Source organism: Melospiza melodia, chromosome 2, assembly GCF_035770615.1.
Source record: "Melospiza melodia melodia isolate bMelMel2 chromosome 2, bMelMel2.pri, whole genome shotgun sequence".
NCBI lineage: Eukaryota > Metazoa > Chordata > Aves > Passeriformes > Passerellidae > Melospiza > Melospiza melodia.
The window spans coordinates 79001706-79017414 of record NC_086195.1 but is presented as its reverse complement, the minus strand read 5'-3'; the positions used below and the strand labels follow the sequence as shown (position 1 = coordinate 79017414).

General features: G+C 37.3%; 1 protein-coding gene across 1 annotated transcript in view; it reads right to left on the bottom strand.

The window, feature by feature from the left end:
- DDX10 (DEAD-box helicase 10) overlaps positions 1 to 15709 on the bottom strand; it is a 153355-nt gene that overhangs the window by 9339 nt on the left and 128307 nt on the right. Inside the window, exon 17 of the mRNA XM_063148975.1 lies at positions 1475 to 1608. Within this exon, the coding sequence (XP_063005045.1) occupies positions 1475 to 1608 (134 nt within the window). The remainder of the gene's footprint in view (positions 1 to 1474; positions 1609 to 15709) is intronic.

Sequence of the window (15709 nt, the reverse complement as noted above, 5' to 3'; positions counted from 1 at the left end):
TTCTGCTTCATTCAATTATAAACACTGAATTGAATTAATTTAATTTATTATAATGCATTTACTTCTACTCAGAGTCCAGTTCACTTGACTCTTAAAAGAGTCTGAACAATACTGAACATAGAACTTATCAAGTTTTACCCTGCACAAATTTATTTAATACAGCACAGGGGCAAAGGGATCATGAAATCCTTAAATTACTTCAACATTTTTCCTTCCATCCAGAAAGAACCTGCAATGTGACAGAAGAGAAATGCATTTCTGAAACAGGACAGATGCACCACTGGCCAAGGCTGAGCCCATCAGTGATAGTGGAAGTGCCTCTGGGATAGCACAGTTAAGGAAAATAAACAGTGCAAAAGCAGCCAGGGAGAGCAGTGAGAACATGTGAGAGGAACAGCCCTGCAGACCCCCAGGTCAGTGCAGAAGGAGGGGCAGGAGGTGCCCCAGGTGCCAGAGCTGAGATTGCCCCACAGCCCATGGCACAGCCCATGGCACAGCCCATGGTGAGGCAGCTGTGCCCCTGCAGCCGCAGAAGGCTGTGATCCCTTGGGAAGCCCATACTGGAGCAGGCTCCTGGCAGGACCTGTGGCCCCGTGGAGAGAAGAGCCCAGGCTGGAGCACATTCACATTTGCTGGCAGGACTTGAGTCCACACTGGAGGAACCTGTTCCTGAAGGACTGTATGCCATGGAAGGGATCCACACTGGAATAGTTCACAAAGAATTGCAGCCTACAGGAAAGAGTTGAAGATGATTGTGGAAGAAGTCCCCTGTGAGAGAGACCCCCACATGGGAGCAGGAAAAGGATCCTCTCCTGAGGAGAAAGGAGTGGCAGAAAAAACATGTGATGAACTGACTGCAACCTCCTTCCCTCCATCCTTCTGTGCTGCTGAGGATGAGGATGTAGAAGAAATTTTAAGTTAATCCTGGGAAGAAGAGAGATGTGGAGAAAAGGTGTTTTAAGATTTGGGTTTATTTCTCATTACCCAACTGTTATGTGATTGGCAATAAATAAATTGATTTCTTCACAAGTCAAGTCTGCTTCACCCATGACAGTAGCTGGTGAGGAATCTGTCCTGGTGTTATCTCAACCCCTGAGCTGTTCACTACATTTCCTCTTCCCTGTCCAGCTGAGGAGGTCAGTGATAGAGTGGCTTTGGTGGGCGCTGGGCATCCAGAGAGGGTAAACCCACCACAGAAACACATGAAACTTCCAGGGTATTAGTCAAGTTTTTTGTATGTGAAACAGCCTCACCAAGATCCCTTCAATATGGACTCAAAAATCATTCTTATACAACTTCACAAAAGAAAATAATAGCCTTTAGCTCAGCTCTGTTCAGCACCTAACACACAAACTTTTATAAGACAAATACTAAATCCCATGAGAAAGAAGACTGTAAGACGAATTCCTAACATGTAAACAAAACAGTTAATAAAAAATATAATTTTAAAATTAACATGGAAGATGGTGCATACCTATAGCTGTCTTCACTTTCTGAATCCTGCTCTGCATCAGAGTCTTTGAATTTATCAGGATCTGGGAGAGTGCTTGGATCAAACTCTTCTTCACTTCCACTGTGATCAAGAAAGGCCACTGTTTCCTCTTCAGCCTGCGAGGTGACAAATGGAGAGTTACTAGACAAGCAAACAAGTCCACGTTACTTGTCATAACCCCTTTAATGTGGAGGCTGCAACAAAAACCACTGCCCCCAAATGCAGTCAAACACCACCAGGATCATAGCCAGGAAAGGAGAATCATTTCTGTCATCATCAGTGCTCTCTTCCAAGGCTGTTTTTTAAAGGTTGAAGAAACATTATTTAAAAAGGAAGCACAAGGATTTATGTTCAAATTCTACTTTCCAATATTGTAATCTTAAATCTACAAAATCTAGGAGAGATCTGGGCAGCAAGTAATCAACAGCCATCTGAGAGCAAGTGTCTAAGTAATATGCAGCTTTACTGTCCCTCAGAAACTGGAAAAGAGACACTCACAGGTGGGCACATAAATCACTGCTGTTAGGTGGATTTAATGAAATACTCTGATTTAAAACTCATCTGGGTGTCCTTGCAGCTAAAAACCAAAAAGCTGCTTAAGCTGAATTAACTGCTCTATGGGAGTTTCACCCATCCTCTGCAAGAGATCCATGTTCTACAGGCGTCTTCCCAGATCCCCTCATCCCTCCTCTCCAGGACTCAGCTTCCCTCTGTCCCCCAGCACATCTCAGATGGGTTGATGGCATTGGCAAGTTTCCCCAGGGTGCAGCAGTGCCTCACTAATTCCTTAACAAAGAGAGCACAGAAGATGCTGCTCCACAGAAGTCCTGGGTAATATAAAAAAAGCTGGCTAATTTTGCAGATACAGGTTCTGCTCCACTTAATCCTGAACTGATGGTACCACTTCTGTAAATTTTTGCTAGTAGGCACAAAGAACCAGATACACTGGAGGGCACATGCAATTGTATATGCACACAGAATTGCAGACAGCAAGCTTACAGGCATTTCTAAGCAACGTGAACCCGAGGTCCATGCATATTTATGCTGGAAAACAAAAATGAATTCCAAGAAATTATAATTAAAGACATTGCTACCTTTTGTTTATATATCTAATCAACATGCACACAGCTGAGTTTCTAAAACAGTACTCATTTAAATGATCTTTCATTCTATGAATAACTTCACATCATTATATATTTAAAGTTAATTTTTGTTTTGCTTTCTCACCATTTCTATCATCAAGTTTTTAAAGAACAGTCTTTATGTGGATGTACCTTCTTGCAATAAAAATAAACTTAAAAGTCAAACAGAAACCATACCAATGGTCTCTTTTATATCTGCATATACAGTGAGTGAAAGGCAATGAGCTGGTGAAGGGTAAGATTAGTCACCACTGCAAGAGTCCATTCTTGCTTGACTAGTGACACTTCTGCAGTGTACTGAAAGCAAGTAGAAGAAAGGGACAAAAGCCATATTTGCAATCTGGCAGAGGAAGGCAGAAGAAAAACCTAGTGAACACACACTTTGTTCTTCACTATTTTAAATACCAGTAAAAGTATATAATGTAGCTGGGTGTATAAAATTACTAAAAGCATTGTCAGATTCCAGCACTGTAAGCTTTCTAAGGTAACAAACACCAACAGAAAAGCATGTTGAGTCTTGGGAACTTCAGGTACCACTTCACAAGAAAGTTGGTTTTGGTTTTGCAGAGTTTTTGCTTACAAAAAAGTCTTCAAGCTCATCTCTTTGTACAATCTTACAGAGCATTACTAACTCCACAGAAAACTATTTTGAAGGTCACCTTTTTGCTAATGAATTTTCTCATTTGAAAATCGTTCTGCATTAAATTATAGCTTATTTTAATTTCTTACAACATTAAATATTTGCTCTTTACTTGTCCTTCCAATTGCACCTATTCTTTTGATATAGCTGGTGCATACCAATCTTATATTGAAAAGAAAAGAGAAAGAGAAGTAGCATTCAAAGCTCTTGTATGAAATAATGGATTTTTAATATGTATGCGTGACACCATGCAACAGAGTTCTGTACTACTAACATTTATTGGCAGTCATCTTTTAAAACTTGGGGCTGTTCATTAATATTCTCCATTATAACACACAGGCCAAACCCTCGCTTTAATTACACATTCATATTAATTTTGTCCAGCAGAAAATATGCAGAGAGGTGTTAAACATAATGCTTGCTACAGCAAAAGAAATAATTGGCAAAGATGCCTCTTTCACTCATCAGGAATCATGAGGCTGTATTTCTTGTAAGTATCACTGCTTACATATTCATTAAAATATTTCTAAGACCCTGAAAATGTTAAGAACCTGAGCAGGAACATTTATCATCCACAGCTGAACAACAGAAACTCATTATTTTTCCTCTCTCACTTCAAATTTATATCAGCCAGTCAAAAAGAAGAAATCTTGTGACTTCACATTATTCACCACAAGAGCTGGAGAAAAGAAGTAAAATCATAGTTCAAAATGACATGTGTAAAAGTTCTTCAGACACAACTAGGATGCAATTTACAGACTCAGGACTAGACTTGTCCTAAGGCAATCACCATCAAAAGAGTTTAGAAGAAGAGATTTTGATGGCCTGTACTTCATGTCTAAGGCTGGCTGCAACGTAACACCCACTCTGGAGTGTGTACTTATTGTGAAGCTCAGCTGTGGAAGGAAACTTGCCATGCTTGACATCAAAGACATCAAATCAGGCTGGCCAGGAGAACTGAATTCAGTGGCAATCATCTTTTGACTCAGCTCAGGGATGACAAGCACTCTCTCTTTGTACCACACCACGCCATGTATTTTGTAATTCTAGTTCCACAGAAACCTGCACAAAGACTTTCAGTTTAAACATGACACTGAGATGCAATCATTTTTGCATTCACACAGTCTCTCTCCGAAGAAGAGATTCTTCGTCTGCAAACTCAACATTTCAGAAAAATTCAGCAAAATTTCTGTGCTGGAAGTTTTGGAAACCTTGTTGCTGTCAACATTCCACATTGTACCAAGCCAACAATCACATTTGACCTTACTGCAGTCATTTTGAAAACATACACCCTTGTGACACAGACAGAACAGGCTCCTCTAGAGCTTTTGCCATGTTTATCAACAGAATACCTCCAATTCATCTTCTGTCTTTGTTACAAGATGTAATGACAACTTCCCCACCTCCTAAGGGGGCCCGAATGGCTGATGGAGCTCAGGTAAATGAGTTAGGCAGGCTAAGAGAAACTTAAAATTAGGAAACTGATGCACCCAAGACACTCAAGGGACTTGAATGTTCAAAAAAACCAGAATGATGTCTCATTTCTACCAAGCAATAGGCACTCAGGTGGCAAATATCGGACTATCATCAGAAGAAAAAAAAAAAAAGAAAGAAAAAAGGAGAACTGAAAAACACATCATGAAGACCTGTAGATAGAAAAATACTGTCTTTAGATTTCATTTCTAAAATACATATTTATTGTGGTATTAAATTTATATCTAATTTAAGAAGGTTTTTTTCCTAGTTTAGGAAGTTTTTCTCCCTCGAATTAAATTGTCTAGAGTTGCACTTTTGATGTTCAACACTTTAGGCAATTTATCAGTTTCTAGCTACCAGGTTGAGAGGGGAGAAATAATTGCTTAAGCACTATCAGTTCTGTGGATAGTACTTTACAAAGCACAGTGGGAGAATATTTCCAATTAGCTGGAAACAAAACTCTTAAGGTTTGTTTAGAATTTGATCACACTTGAGACCATTACACTTAATACTCTGTCCTTTTAGAGCTATGCCACCCTTTAGTTTTTGCTACTGTGCCTCTCCCAATAAGTGATGCCTGTGATTGTAGTGCCAAGAAAAGCGAAGTTCTAAACACTGCTAGGAGGTTACCCAACACAGGTACACAACTTTCAGAAGTTTAGCATATTATGGCTCATAAAACAGGATATTTAAAAATAAAGTATCTTGTAAGATCTGACAGCATTCCAAATCTTCTCAATTTTCTTCTTTTTGACAATTATCTTTTAGATGAAAACAGAAGTTGCTTTTGTATCATGTTTATGATGGAACCCATTAATACATACAGAGAGGTTTTATAGCACTTCCTTTAAAATGTATTACTGTGGATTCACCTGATCACCTCACAGGTTTGGGTTTTTTTCATAGCCTGTACCCCAGCCCATCACACTGTTCCCAGCTAATGAATGATTGCTCTGATACTTCATTATCTACATTGCCCCAGAGGAATACAGCTTTTCTGGCAGTTCAAAAATGAAATACAGCCTTTGATGTTGCTAGGGTGTTTGATCCAACAGTTGTTTTGAAGATCAAGACAAAAGCCTTAGCATAAACTGAAAACTGACTGGGAGCCAGAGGAGCAAACTACACATAGTCTGACAAACACAGAGCTGTCCAAGCTGTGCCAAAACTCACAGCTCCCCTCTTTACCATCTATGTGCATCCATGTTCCATGGCTCTGGCCAGATAGGCTGGTAGCCAAAAACTGGAGAAACCAAGGTTCCAGGTTAGTCAGCCAGACACAATCCTTGCACTAAGACAATCTCACTGATCTTTGATCTCTGGAATGAGTCAGTCATATTTCCTGGTTTTTACAACACTTCATAGAAATTGATTCTTGGTTTTCACTAGAAGAGACAGGTAACTCTTAGCTTCATCTTCAATCATTCACCATTCTTGATCACTACCAGTCACATCAAGGTTCAATTTCATGCAGTCATTTTTTATTTCTTTTAAGCCATCAGAGATCTCAAACAATACAATATGCCTTGTTTAGCCAGCAGAATCTTACTTTTACCAGTGCTCTCACATAATGCACATTGAGAATACTTAATTTTCTTTCTTGTCTTTCCTAAATGCCCCACATTTTATGGTCAGTGAATGGGTAAGCCTGTGTTCCAAACAAGCAGACATTGATGCATATATTCTGACATTCAAATTCCTGTGTAACTATAGCAAAGCGATTTGTGCTGGAAATGGCTCCTGCCACAAGCACAGTTCAGAAGCACTGAAAACACAAAACTCATAGAAATTGGTGAGAAGTTCTAAATCTACTCAGAGACCTTTTGTTTTAATGTATTTGGGTTTCAATTATAATGGATATGTCTCAAAACTAGACCTTACACTTCTCCTTTTCTAATTTGTTCTTCTATGACACATGTAGAATACTTATGGTAAAGACAAGTTTCTTCAAGTTGTTATTAGCCACAATTATCAACGTGATTTTAGCAATAGGGAAGACTAGTATCAGGATAAAACAACTAAACTGTTACCTTATATGTAATTAATGTTAAAGACATGAAAATACAATAGAAAAGAAACTAAGTTGCTAGGTAGGTAGCACTAGAAGCAAAATACACACTGAAATACATTACATTCTGGAAAGTAGCAGTGTTAAAAGAAATTACTGGAGTCTGAGAGAATTAGACATGCCAGAATACTAGTCCAAAAGTCTATGCCATGTCAAAAAAACCCCAAAAAACCAAAAAAAAACCCAACCAAACAAACAATGTTTTTGAACTTATATTCACAGCACATAACCCTTGGACTGTCTTTACAGTCCTCCTTTCTGTCCACTTTCAGGTTCACAGCAGTCATGGCTGTCAGCTCAAATACACAAAGCAAGTCTCCAAAGTAGCGTCTGTGCTCAAACATTTCAACACATCCGCCTTCTCCAGGGAATCTCAGCATATGTCCAGAGATGGCACCTACATGAGAGAATCTTCTCTGTATCACTTTCCAGCACTTCTGCACAAGCCTGGGGGAGCAGCAGCCCTGCTGTGACACAGCAGTGTCCCACCACCAGCACTGCTCACAGCAGAGACTGCAGGCAGGACCCACTCTTTGCTTAGTGATGGGTATTTTTCAAAAAGGAACAGATCAACAGCAGCACTGACATGAAATAATTAGAAAGGAAGCCTTTTAAGTCACGTAATTCTGTAAACTGGTTAGTTCTGCTCTTTTCTTGAAACAACTGATTTGTATTCAGTACACAACAAAGAGCCACACTGCCATTAAGCGTCTCTCCAACGACACCACTTTAATGCTTTCACTGTACTGCTGAAGTCACGTACTCTAAATGCTTGTACAAAATATGCATATAAAATAGCACACTTACAGGGAGAAAAATAGAAAACAAATTAATTCCAGGCAGCGAAAGTTATTTTAACTCCTTCTGGTGGTTTGACATGAACTGAGGAAAAGAAACAGAAGAGGCATCGCAGCTCATGGCACTGACTCAATTGCTTGCTGTGATAACAAAACCTGGTGTGCCTTTGTTCCAGACCTATGTGGCAGCTGCAACAGTTTCATATTTGTTCCAATTTCAAAACAACTAACAAGTAAATCAGAAAGCACTGGCTGATGCTGCAGAATTGCAGGGTCATTTATTATTAATCGCTTTTGTTGTTGTTGAATTCACCTTCTTAAGCCATGAATCTCTGTCTACAAAATTTTGCAAAAGAAAACTGCTGGCACCAAAAGTGTAAGCTCTATGTAGAAGCCACAAGAGAACAGATGAATCCAGACTGATGAATGACAAGGAAGCAAGCCTGGGCAAGATTTGAGCAATGGGCATGACACAGAGAGAGACCTGCCCTCTGGTATTTCTACAAGCATTTCTGCACAGGGGAACCTCAATGAAGAAATTGAAAAAGATTCTGAGGTAGACTGGCAGCCATCCATTAGCAGACAGAAAATTATAATATCTCCTGATAACAATTTTATCTACATGAAAAAGTATGACAGGTCTGTCTTAAAAATGACAAGTATGAAGAACATGAAAGATTTATATGAAGATTTATATTTATACCTTTTAGACCAACTAATTAAAAGAAACAAATTTTCAGGTCTAAAATAATGTAAAGCAACTTCAAAGCAAAAACTTCAACCCAAATAAGAATAATTGCTGAGTTAGTGTTACTCTAGGAATTGAGCAAAATGTCATAATATATGTGCAGCAGGCTTGGGGAACACTAGTACAGGGAGAACCTACAGGAGAACTTTCAGGAAGGAGAGAACACATTTGTCATCTGTGGTAAATGAAAAGACAAATGGAGAATTAGGAAGGATTTAGATAAGCACCAGAAAGTGACCATGGCAATGCTAAGATATAGGCTGAAGTGAGATAAAGTGGTCGTACACAGAGTGACTGTGAAAGAAGGCAGCAAAGAAGCTTGAACTTTTCTTTAGCATTGCCTAATCCATGAAATCCGTCAGCTAAGATTTTAATTTAGGCAGAAAGGTACAGCTGGAGTAGAAAAACTGAATTAAGACTCATGAGTACAGACACGAATTTGTATTTTTCTCCATAAGTAAGAGAAGGGAAAAAAAGCAAAAGGCTGTGCAAAACATCATCACAGAAAGAGAAAAGGAGACTGAATATTTTAAGATTTCCAGAAATTATAAAGGAGGAGCTACTAGAGAAGAGAGACACCAGAGTGTGGTCACATTTCCAAACCTTCTAAAACTGGAGTGGGTATGGAAAGGCCAAGTGAATGACCAACAAGTGAGAGGAAGGCTGATTAATGTTTGTTGAGTAGAACTGAAATGTGTACGTTGCAAATTAACAGAAGGGCATGAAGAAATGTGGCAGCTCAAAAAGTACAAAAGACCAGTGTGGAAATAGGAATCAAAGACAAACAGGGAAGAATTGTAAGGCAAAAGTGAGAAGGCCTAAGAGAGGAAAACTACAAAGAGAAGATCTGATGGAGATGACAGTGATGACAAATGGAGACAAAAGGGAGAGAAGAGCTGGCTAAATCTATTTTTAAAATGGAAGAGAGTAGGAAATGGGGAGACTAAGAAGGCATGAGAATGGCACAAGAGCTGATTGCATCTCTGCAAAGAATGTAGAAAAACAGCCAAGAGGAAGAAGTTCCAGGTATAGAGAAATTAAATCAATAGAACTAGAGAATGCATGGTGGAATACACAAAGGCACCTCTTCTCTTTACCAAAGCCATGAATGTTTCACTGAAGTATTCAGGAGTTTTCATGGGATCAAAAAATATGTAGGTAACAGTAATGAAATATATCAAGGCATGGTAAGGAACAGCAGCGCTTTGCCAATAACCCAGGAACTCTCTCAGCTTCAGAACTCTTCAGCCATAGAGGGGTAATGATCACAATTTGAAAATCACTCTACAGGTATGACTACAAATTTCCCTTAAAACCAACCAAAATATTTGACAGAGAGAAGGGAAGCAGGTCACCCTCATTTCATGGAAGCCATTATTTTTTCCACTTTTTCCACTGTTCTGTTTTCTATCAGTCTTTTAGGGCTTCTCATACAAATACAACAGCTTATTAAATGAATCTGATGAAGATGACTATCTTGTTCTCAGCAAAACCAAAATGTTTGGAACAATGCAGTGAGGGAAAAATTGAAAGCTGAGACAATTTTCCATCAAAAATCTGTGCCTAATTATATCCTATGCAATGGCTTGCTGAAGAACCTAAACTGTGCTCTCTCTCAAACAGTCCTTGGGTTTTGTACTGCTGCCAAAACGTTTTACCCTATTTCCAGTGACTGAGTAACAACTCTTGGATTCAGTAAGACATACAAGTGGTATACAAATACTCATCTACAGATGTAATTGAAATACTACAGACTTCTAACAGAATTTTTGCTGCTCCCTAGAAGTCCACACTTACAGCAAATCAGTCTCTAACTTGCTGCAAGCATTGAAGGCATCTATACAAATTTTAACCTATGAAATTGCAATTTGCAGCTCATGTAACTTATTACAACCTAGAGTTGTCATGTGCTAGCCTGTTCATTTCAACAACATCTAAAAAATCTTTATACTGCATAAATAAGGTACTATATCCATAACAACAGGATGCAGTACACTGTATGATTGATTACCTTGGCATTTAGCTCCTGTGGGGACAGCTTTTGTGAAACATGGCTCTCTCTAACTCCCTGAAAATTACCTTTTGGTAAAACTGTCTGAATGATCAAACTTAGGTACGGTTAGACATAATGTCATTAACATTGCACAGGCAGGTACAAACTTTCCCTCTTCACACTGTACTAAAGCAAGGCTATTTTACATCCATTTCTCAAGGAATCAGAGACAGCAACATCAGGGGAATCAATTTAAACTAGTGATTTGAATCACTAATTATAAACCCCATTAAAATCAGTAATTTTTAAATTCTCACAGTTCGTTTCACAAGTAATCACTGCTACTTTTTTTTTAATGCCATTATTCTGGGGCACAGTTGTTTTACACTGGACTTAACACAAAATGTGTACCACTATTTTATGCTAATAATTTAAATTCCTAGTTTTTCCTTTTGCATTAGAAAATGACAGAACAGCCATCACTTTTTCGCCAATTGATTATTACTCATTTTTTAATCACCGTTAGTGTCAAGCTGATTCCTATTCCATCTGAAATTGAAACTGATTCCAACCAGAATTTTAATTATTTTCTAAAATATGTATATTGTATGCATATTATTTAAAAGTTAATAATTAAATAGGACCACCTTAAATACAACACATACATGTAGGCAAAATTAAGTTGATCCAAGCAGATGCTGTATTGTAAGTTTAACATTTATGTCTACATTCTCTGCTGCTAGCAAAATTTACTACTTCTAAGCATCATATCTTATGAGATTTTGATACAGCTAAAAGACAAACCCAATTTACGTTCACCAGCTCAAAGAGGATGGTTAGAATGAACAAAGATGACCAGTTCCTCAAATCCTAATATGTTTTTCAACTTTTAATGACACCTTGAATTTAACTTACCAAATAAATAAAGTATTTCAGAATGAGAAAAGGATACAAGTTGAGATGAAACAGCAGTTAGTTTTCTCTGTTACTGACTGTTCTCTAAATCACATCTCTATCTGAAACTTAATCAGCAACTTGACTTCTTGAATAATTTTTTTGATTTTTCTAGCAAATTTTTTCATAGGTCATTCCTTAATATTTTCATTTTAGTCACCATTGTAAAGCTCTCAAAAATAAAAAATGTACCTAACAATTTAAAATATGTATTTTAATAACTCTTTTATTATCGAGTCAGTGATTTTTATCTGTCATGTTATTAATAAATATGTTTCTTTCTCCCACTCCCCCAAATATTTGCAACATATATAGAATATGTGAAGGAAATGAAAATAAGAAGGATAAATATTAATCTCTCTGATTTGAAAGTAGATCATAACATGCTTAGAAAGCTGTCAGGAAAAGTCATTTTAGCCTAACTCTACTGCCCATTCTGAACTCCAGTGCAAACAGCTCAACTGCTCTTCCAACCTTCTGGTGTTACACAATCTGTTTGCAATTACCATTTTCCAACCATCAGGAAGTACAGGGAACAGCAGCCACTGGCTGGAGTGTAGATACACTGCCACATATTGCTTTGCTGAGGTGTTCCACCTCTGACAAAAATCAGTGCTTAAACTTATTGTGCTTAGTATTTCCTGAACCGCCGAGTGGCCAGGCAGGGCTTCCCGTGGCCACGTTAATTCCTCCCTGAGACCCACCCTCAAGGATCAATTAGAGTCATTGCTCCTTAGTATTTCAGTATAGATGAAAATCTGAAGGGAGAAACCGTAACACACTCCAAAAAGAGAATTATATTCAAATGTTACTTTCTCCACTACTTCTGGTGGGTGATTTAGATTTGCGTAATCCTTCAATTCTTGACCTAATACAAAAGCCAATACTTTTTTTCCTTAGAAACATTTTGCATCTGTTATATTAGATAAAGACAATCAAACAAAAGAACTGTGACTTTTAAACTGATTTCAGAGACACTGCAGAATTTCTCCACTGAGAAATGGTGGGCCATAAGTGCCTGGTTCTCTTTGCACAGTCACACGTCTTTGCAAGGAGAACATTTTATTTTCAAAGGAGGATTTTTTTCTTTCTTCAGGACTACAAGTCTTTGCCACAGAGAAGTGTAGGATTTCAGCGTTATGGAGTCGCTAAAATTATTTCTGCCTCAGAAGAGCAACCTGATTATAAAATCCAATTATGATTTGATTGCATCCACAAACCTATCTCCTCACACATGTATCTTAAATGGCTTACGCTTCCTTTGTAAGTTCTTGCAAATTCACAAAATTTTGAGGATAAAATTTAATGATCTATTGAAAATAAATAAATAATTTGTTATATCACATTGTACTTGGCATACAACATTAGCACAGAGAACATTTGCTAGAGGTACTGTTAACTGAATATCCTTGTTACATTATGCATGACTTCCCAAAGCACTGAGTACATAATATCCATCATGAAATTCAGAATATATAACTAAATTTAGAAAGAAGTATATTCAGACCTATGATCAGCATTCTGACATCTCCAGTTATGAGTTTAATTAAAACTTGCTTTTGTATTAAGTCTATTTTTATTAAATAAGTACAGAATCCTGCTTTATACATTATGTATAAGTAAAAAAATTATTAAAAAGTAATTTGTAGATGCCTTTTCTTAAAGGCATAATTCAAATCACTCCTCTTCACAGTTGTGATGAAGAGGCACCACTGCTGAAGGCGATCAGTTTCTTTGAGAGCTTCAGCACCTTGCTGGCAATCCATTTTAGCAGCCCAAATACTGCTTCCAGTGACAACCAGCTGATAAATGAGTTCAATGGGTAACAGAGGGCACAGATTATTTGTAAATTTTGAAATATCTGAGACAGGCTGTGCTTCCAACCATTCTTTCTTTGAAAGCACCTTGGACAGAGGAGACCTGTGCTCTTCTGTTGCTTAAACGTTTCTAGCTGCACGCTAATTAAAATCAAATTTAAATAAATCACCCCTATTAAATGGTCTGTGATTTAAGACTCAAAAAATATGTTTACAATACAAGGATATTTTACTTTATCTTAGGAAATCTTAAGCCTTAGTCAGATACCACATGACCTAGTCAGGGGTGTCAGGGGTGTCAGGTTCAAGTTTCTCTGCTAGGAAGTCCACTGTGTCTCACTGAAGAGGCAGCTACAAGAATCAGCTGAAATATTATTTAATTTATAACCTTACAACACTCCAAGAAATATACTACAGAGCAGGTTTTTTATGATCACGTCATATAAGTAAAATAAATTAAAAACTGTTACAAGCATACAATTATTTTAGTGCAGTTATAATTAACAAAGCTGCCATAAGGGCACATGCAAAAAACAGCTTAATTTGTTAAAAATTTATTCAGGACATCATTTGGATGACTGGAGGCCAGAGCAACACCTTCAACTAAATGCATTTACATCAAGCCACCTGCTTAACAACTATGTTTTCTCTTTATTTCTATAAAGTGCTACCCTGAAGACTGATGGTTGTGCATTCTTTTCAACTGGAGTGGAATTTAAATAGGCAAGGAGACAACTACAGAGGAAATAAACTATTTCAAAGTGGTAGGTCTTTTAACATCAACATGAAATCACCTACCCGTATACAAAAATGATATCAGGATTAACCATTTCAGCTTTTTTCTTGTCTGATTTTATATATACAATTGGAAAAGTGAGAAATTAGAACACCTACTCCAATCATGATTTCAGGTAGTTGAGAATAAAGTACAGAATATATGACGCAACTGGTTGTATTTTTTAGTTAAACTCTGATACCACTGAAACACTGAGTATCACATCCAGAGCAAGAATATTTACAAGGAGTACCATGTCAGAAGTGTCACTGCATCAACATCATCTTTATCTTTTATTTTGTAGAAATAACTCAATTGCTTGAAACAAAATCTAGATAGTATCAAAATTCAACTGATGCAGGAATGGAAGGCACAGATGGGCACTCCATAACAACCTTGCTGCCACATGCTGGCACACTTAGCAAAACTTTACAAGGCAAAACCTCAAGATCCTGCCACAAGTACCAGAAAACACAACTATGAAACACCTCAGAAAGATTTTTCCTAGTTCTCATGAAAGCTAAGAATTTTTAGAGGGATATTTTCAGAGGATGCTGTTCCTCAAATTACAGAGCAAAACAAAAAGAAACCCTCAGTCCTCATGATTCACATGGAAAGACAGATATATAAAATATCTGGTGACAGGCTGAATCCTGAACCCAAGAGCAAAATGTACCCCTGAGGTATGTCTAAAAGATTTCTAAGTTCTCCTCAGCAATACATTCCAAGTTCAGTTCCAGAGGAAGCAGAAAGTCTCAAGCAAAATTCAACACTGGAATGTATCACTACTCTATTAATGTGAAGGATAAACAAATAACTTGCTTTTAACTTTAGTCATAACTTAATGACCTGATCACGGAAGTCAAACCAATGTATCTCATCCTGATTCTTTTAAATGCACTTTACTGATACAGGTTTTGACAGCCTCTCTAATCACATGGAAATACATGCCATTGGTATGAATCATTTTAATTACTTTTTAAGACCATTTTCAGCTAATAAATCAATACTGTTGTTCAGAGACAACTATTACTACTATTAAGCTACCTGAAAATATTTTTTGTACAAGAACATATAATACAAGAAGATTTTGATTTGGAAAAACCCCAGCCTGTTACTGTCCAAATTAATACTTTCTACTTCTTTTGGTAAAAAGAAAGTTTATCATCAGATATTAAAAAAAAAAAAAGTAAAACTACATTCAAGCTCTTCTTTCAAAAATGCATTTAAAAAGAGCTTCCATAAAGTCAAGGCCTTACCTTTAATAGTGTGTTAGGACAGAATTTTTCATTTTAAATAGCTTTCAAAGCTACAAGACAGGACAGATTAATAAACTTATAAAATAGATACACAATGGCCAAAAATTACAAAAAATTCCAGTTGTTCCTCAAACTACTAGATACTGCCTGATGACTATAAAGAATACTCCTGTGTAATCTATCCCACTGCCTTTTAAAAACCATTCCCAGAAAAGATGACTCATAAGGATGCCTCACAAACACTAAGAATGCATCAAAATTTCAAGTGGTCTGACTTCCCTGAAGAATTCCAAAGAATCCTCATCCAAAGGAAGAGTTCAGAACATTTCAGGCAAAACAGTAAAATATAAGTTACAGCCTCTATCCTCTCCTTCATATGTACTACAGAAGATGCCCTTCTGTATCCACATGTATCAAGGGACTTGAGATTTTTTCAAGCATTGCACCAGCATTTTCTACACCTTTGCAATTTGATTCTCCAAATGAGAGTAAAATCTATTACTGACCTTGAGTACCAAGTTTTTTCTATTTTGCTGGACTGACAGTGT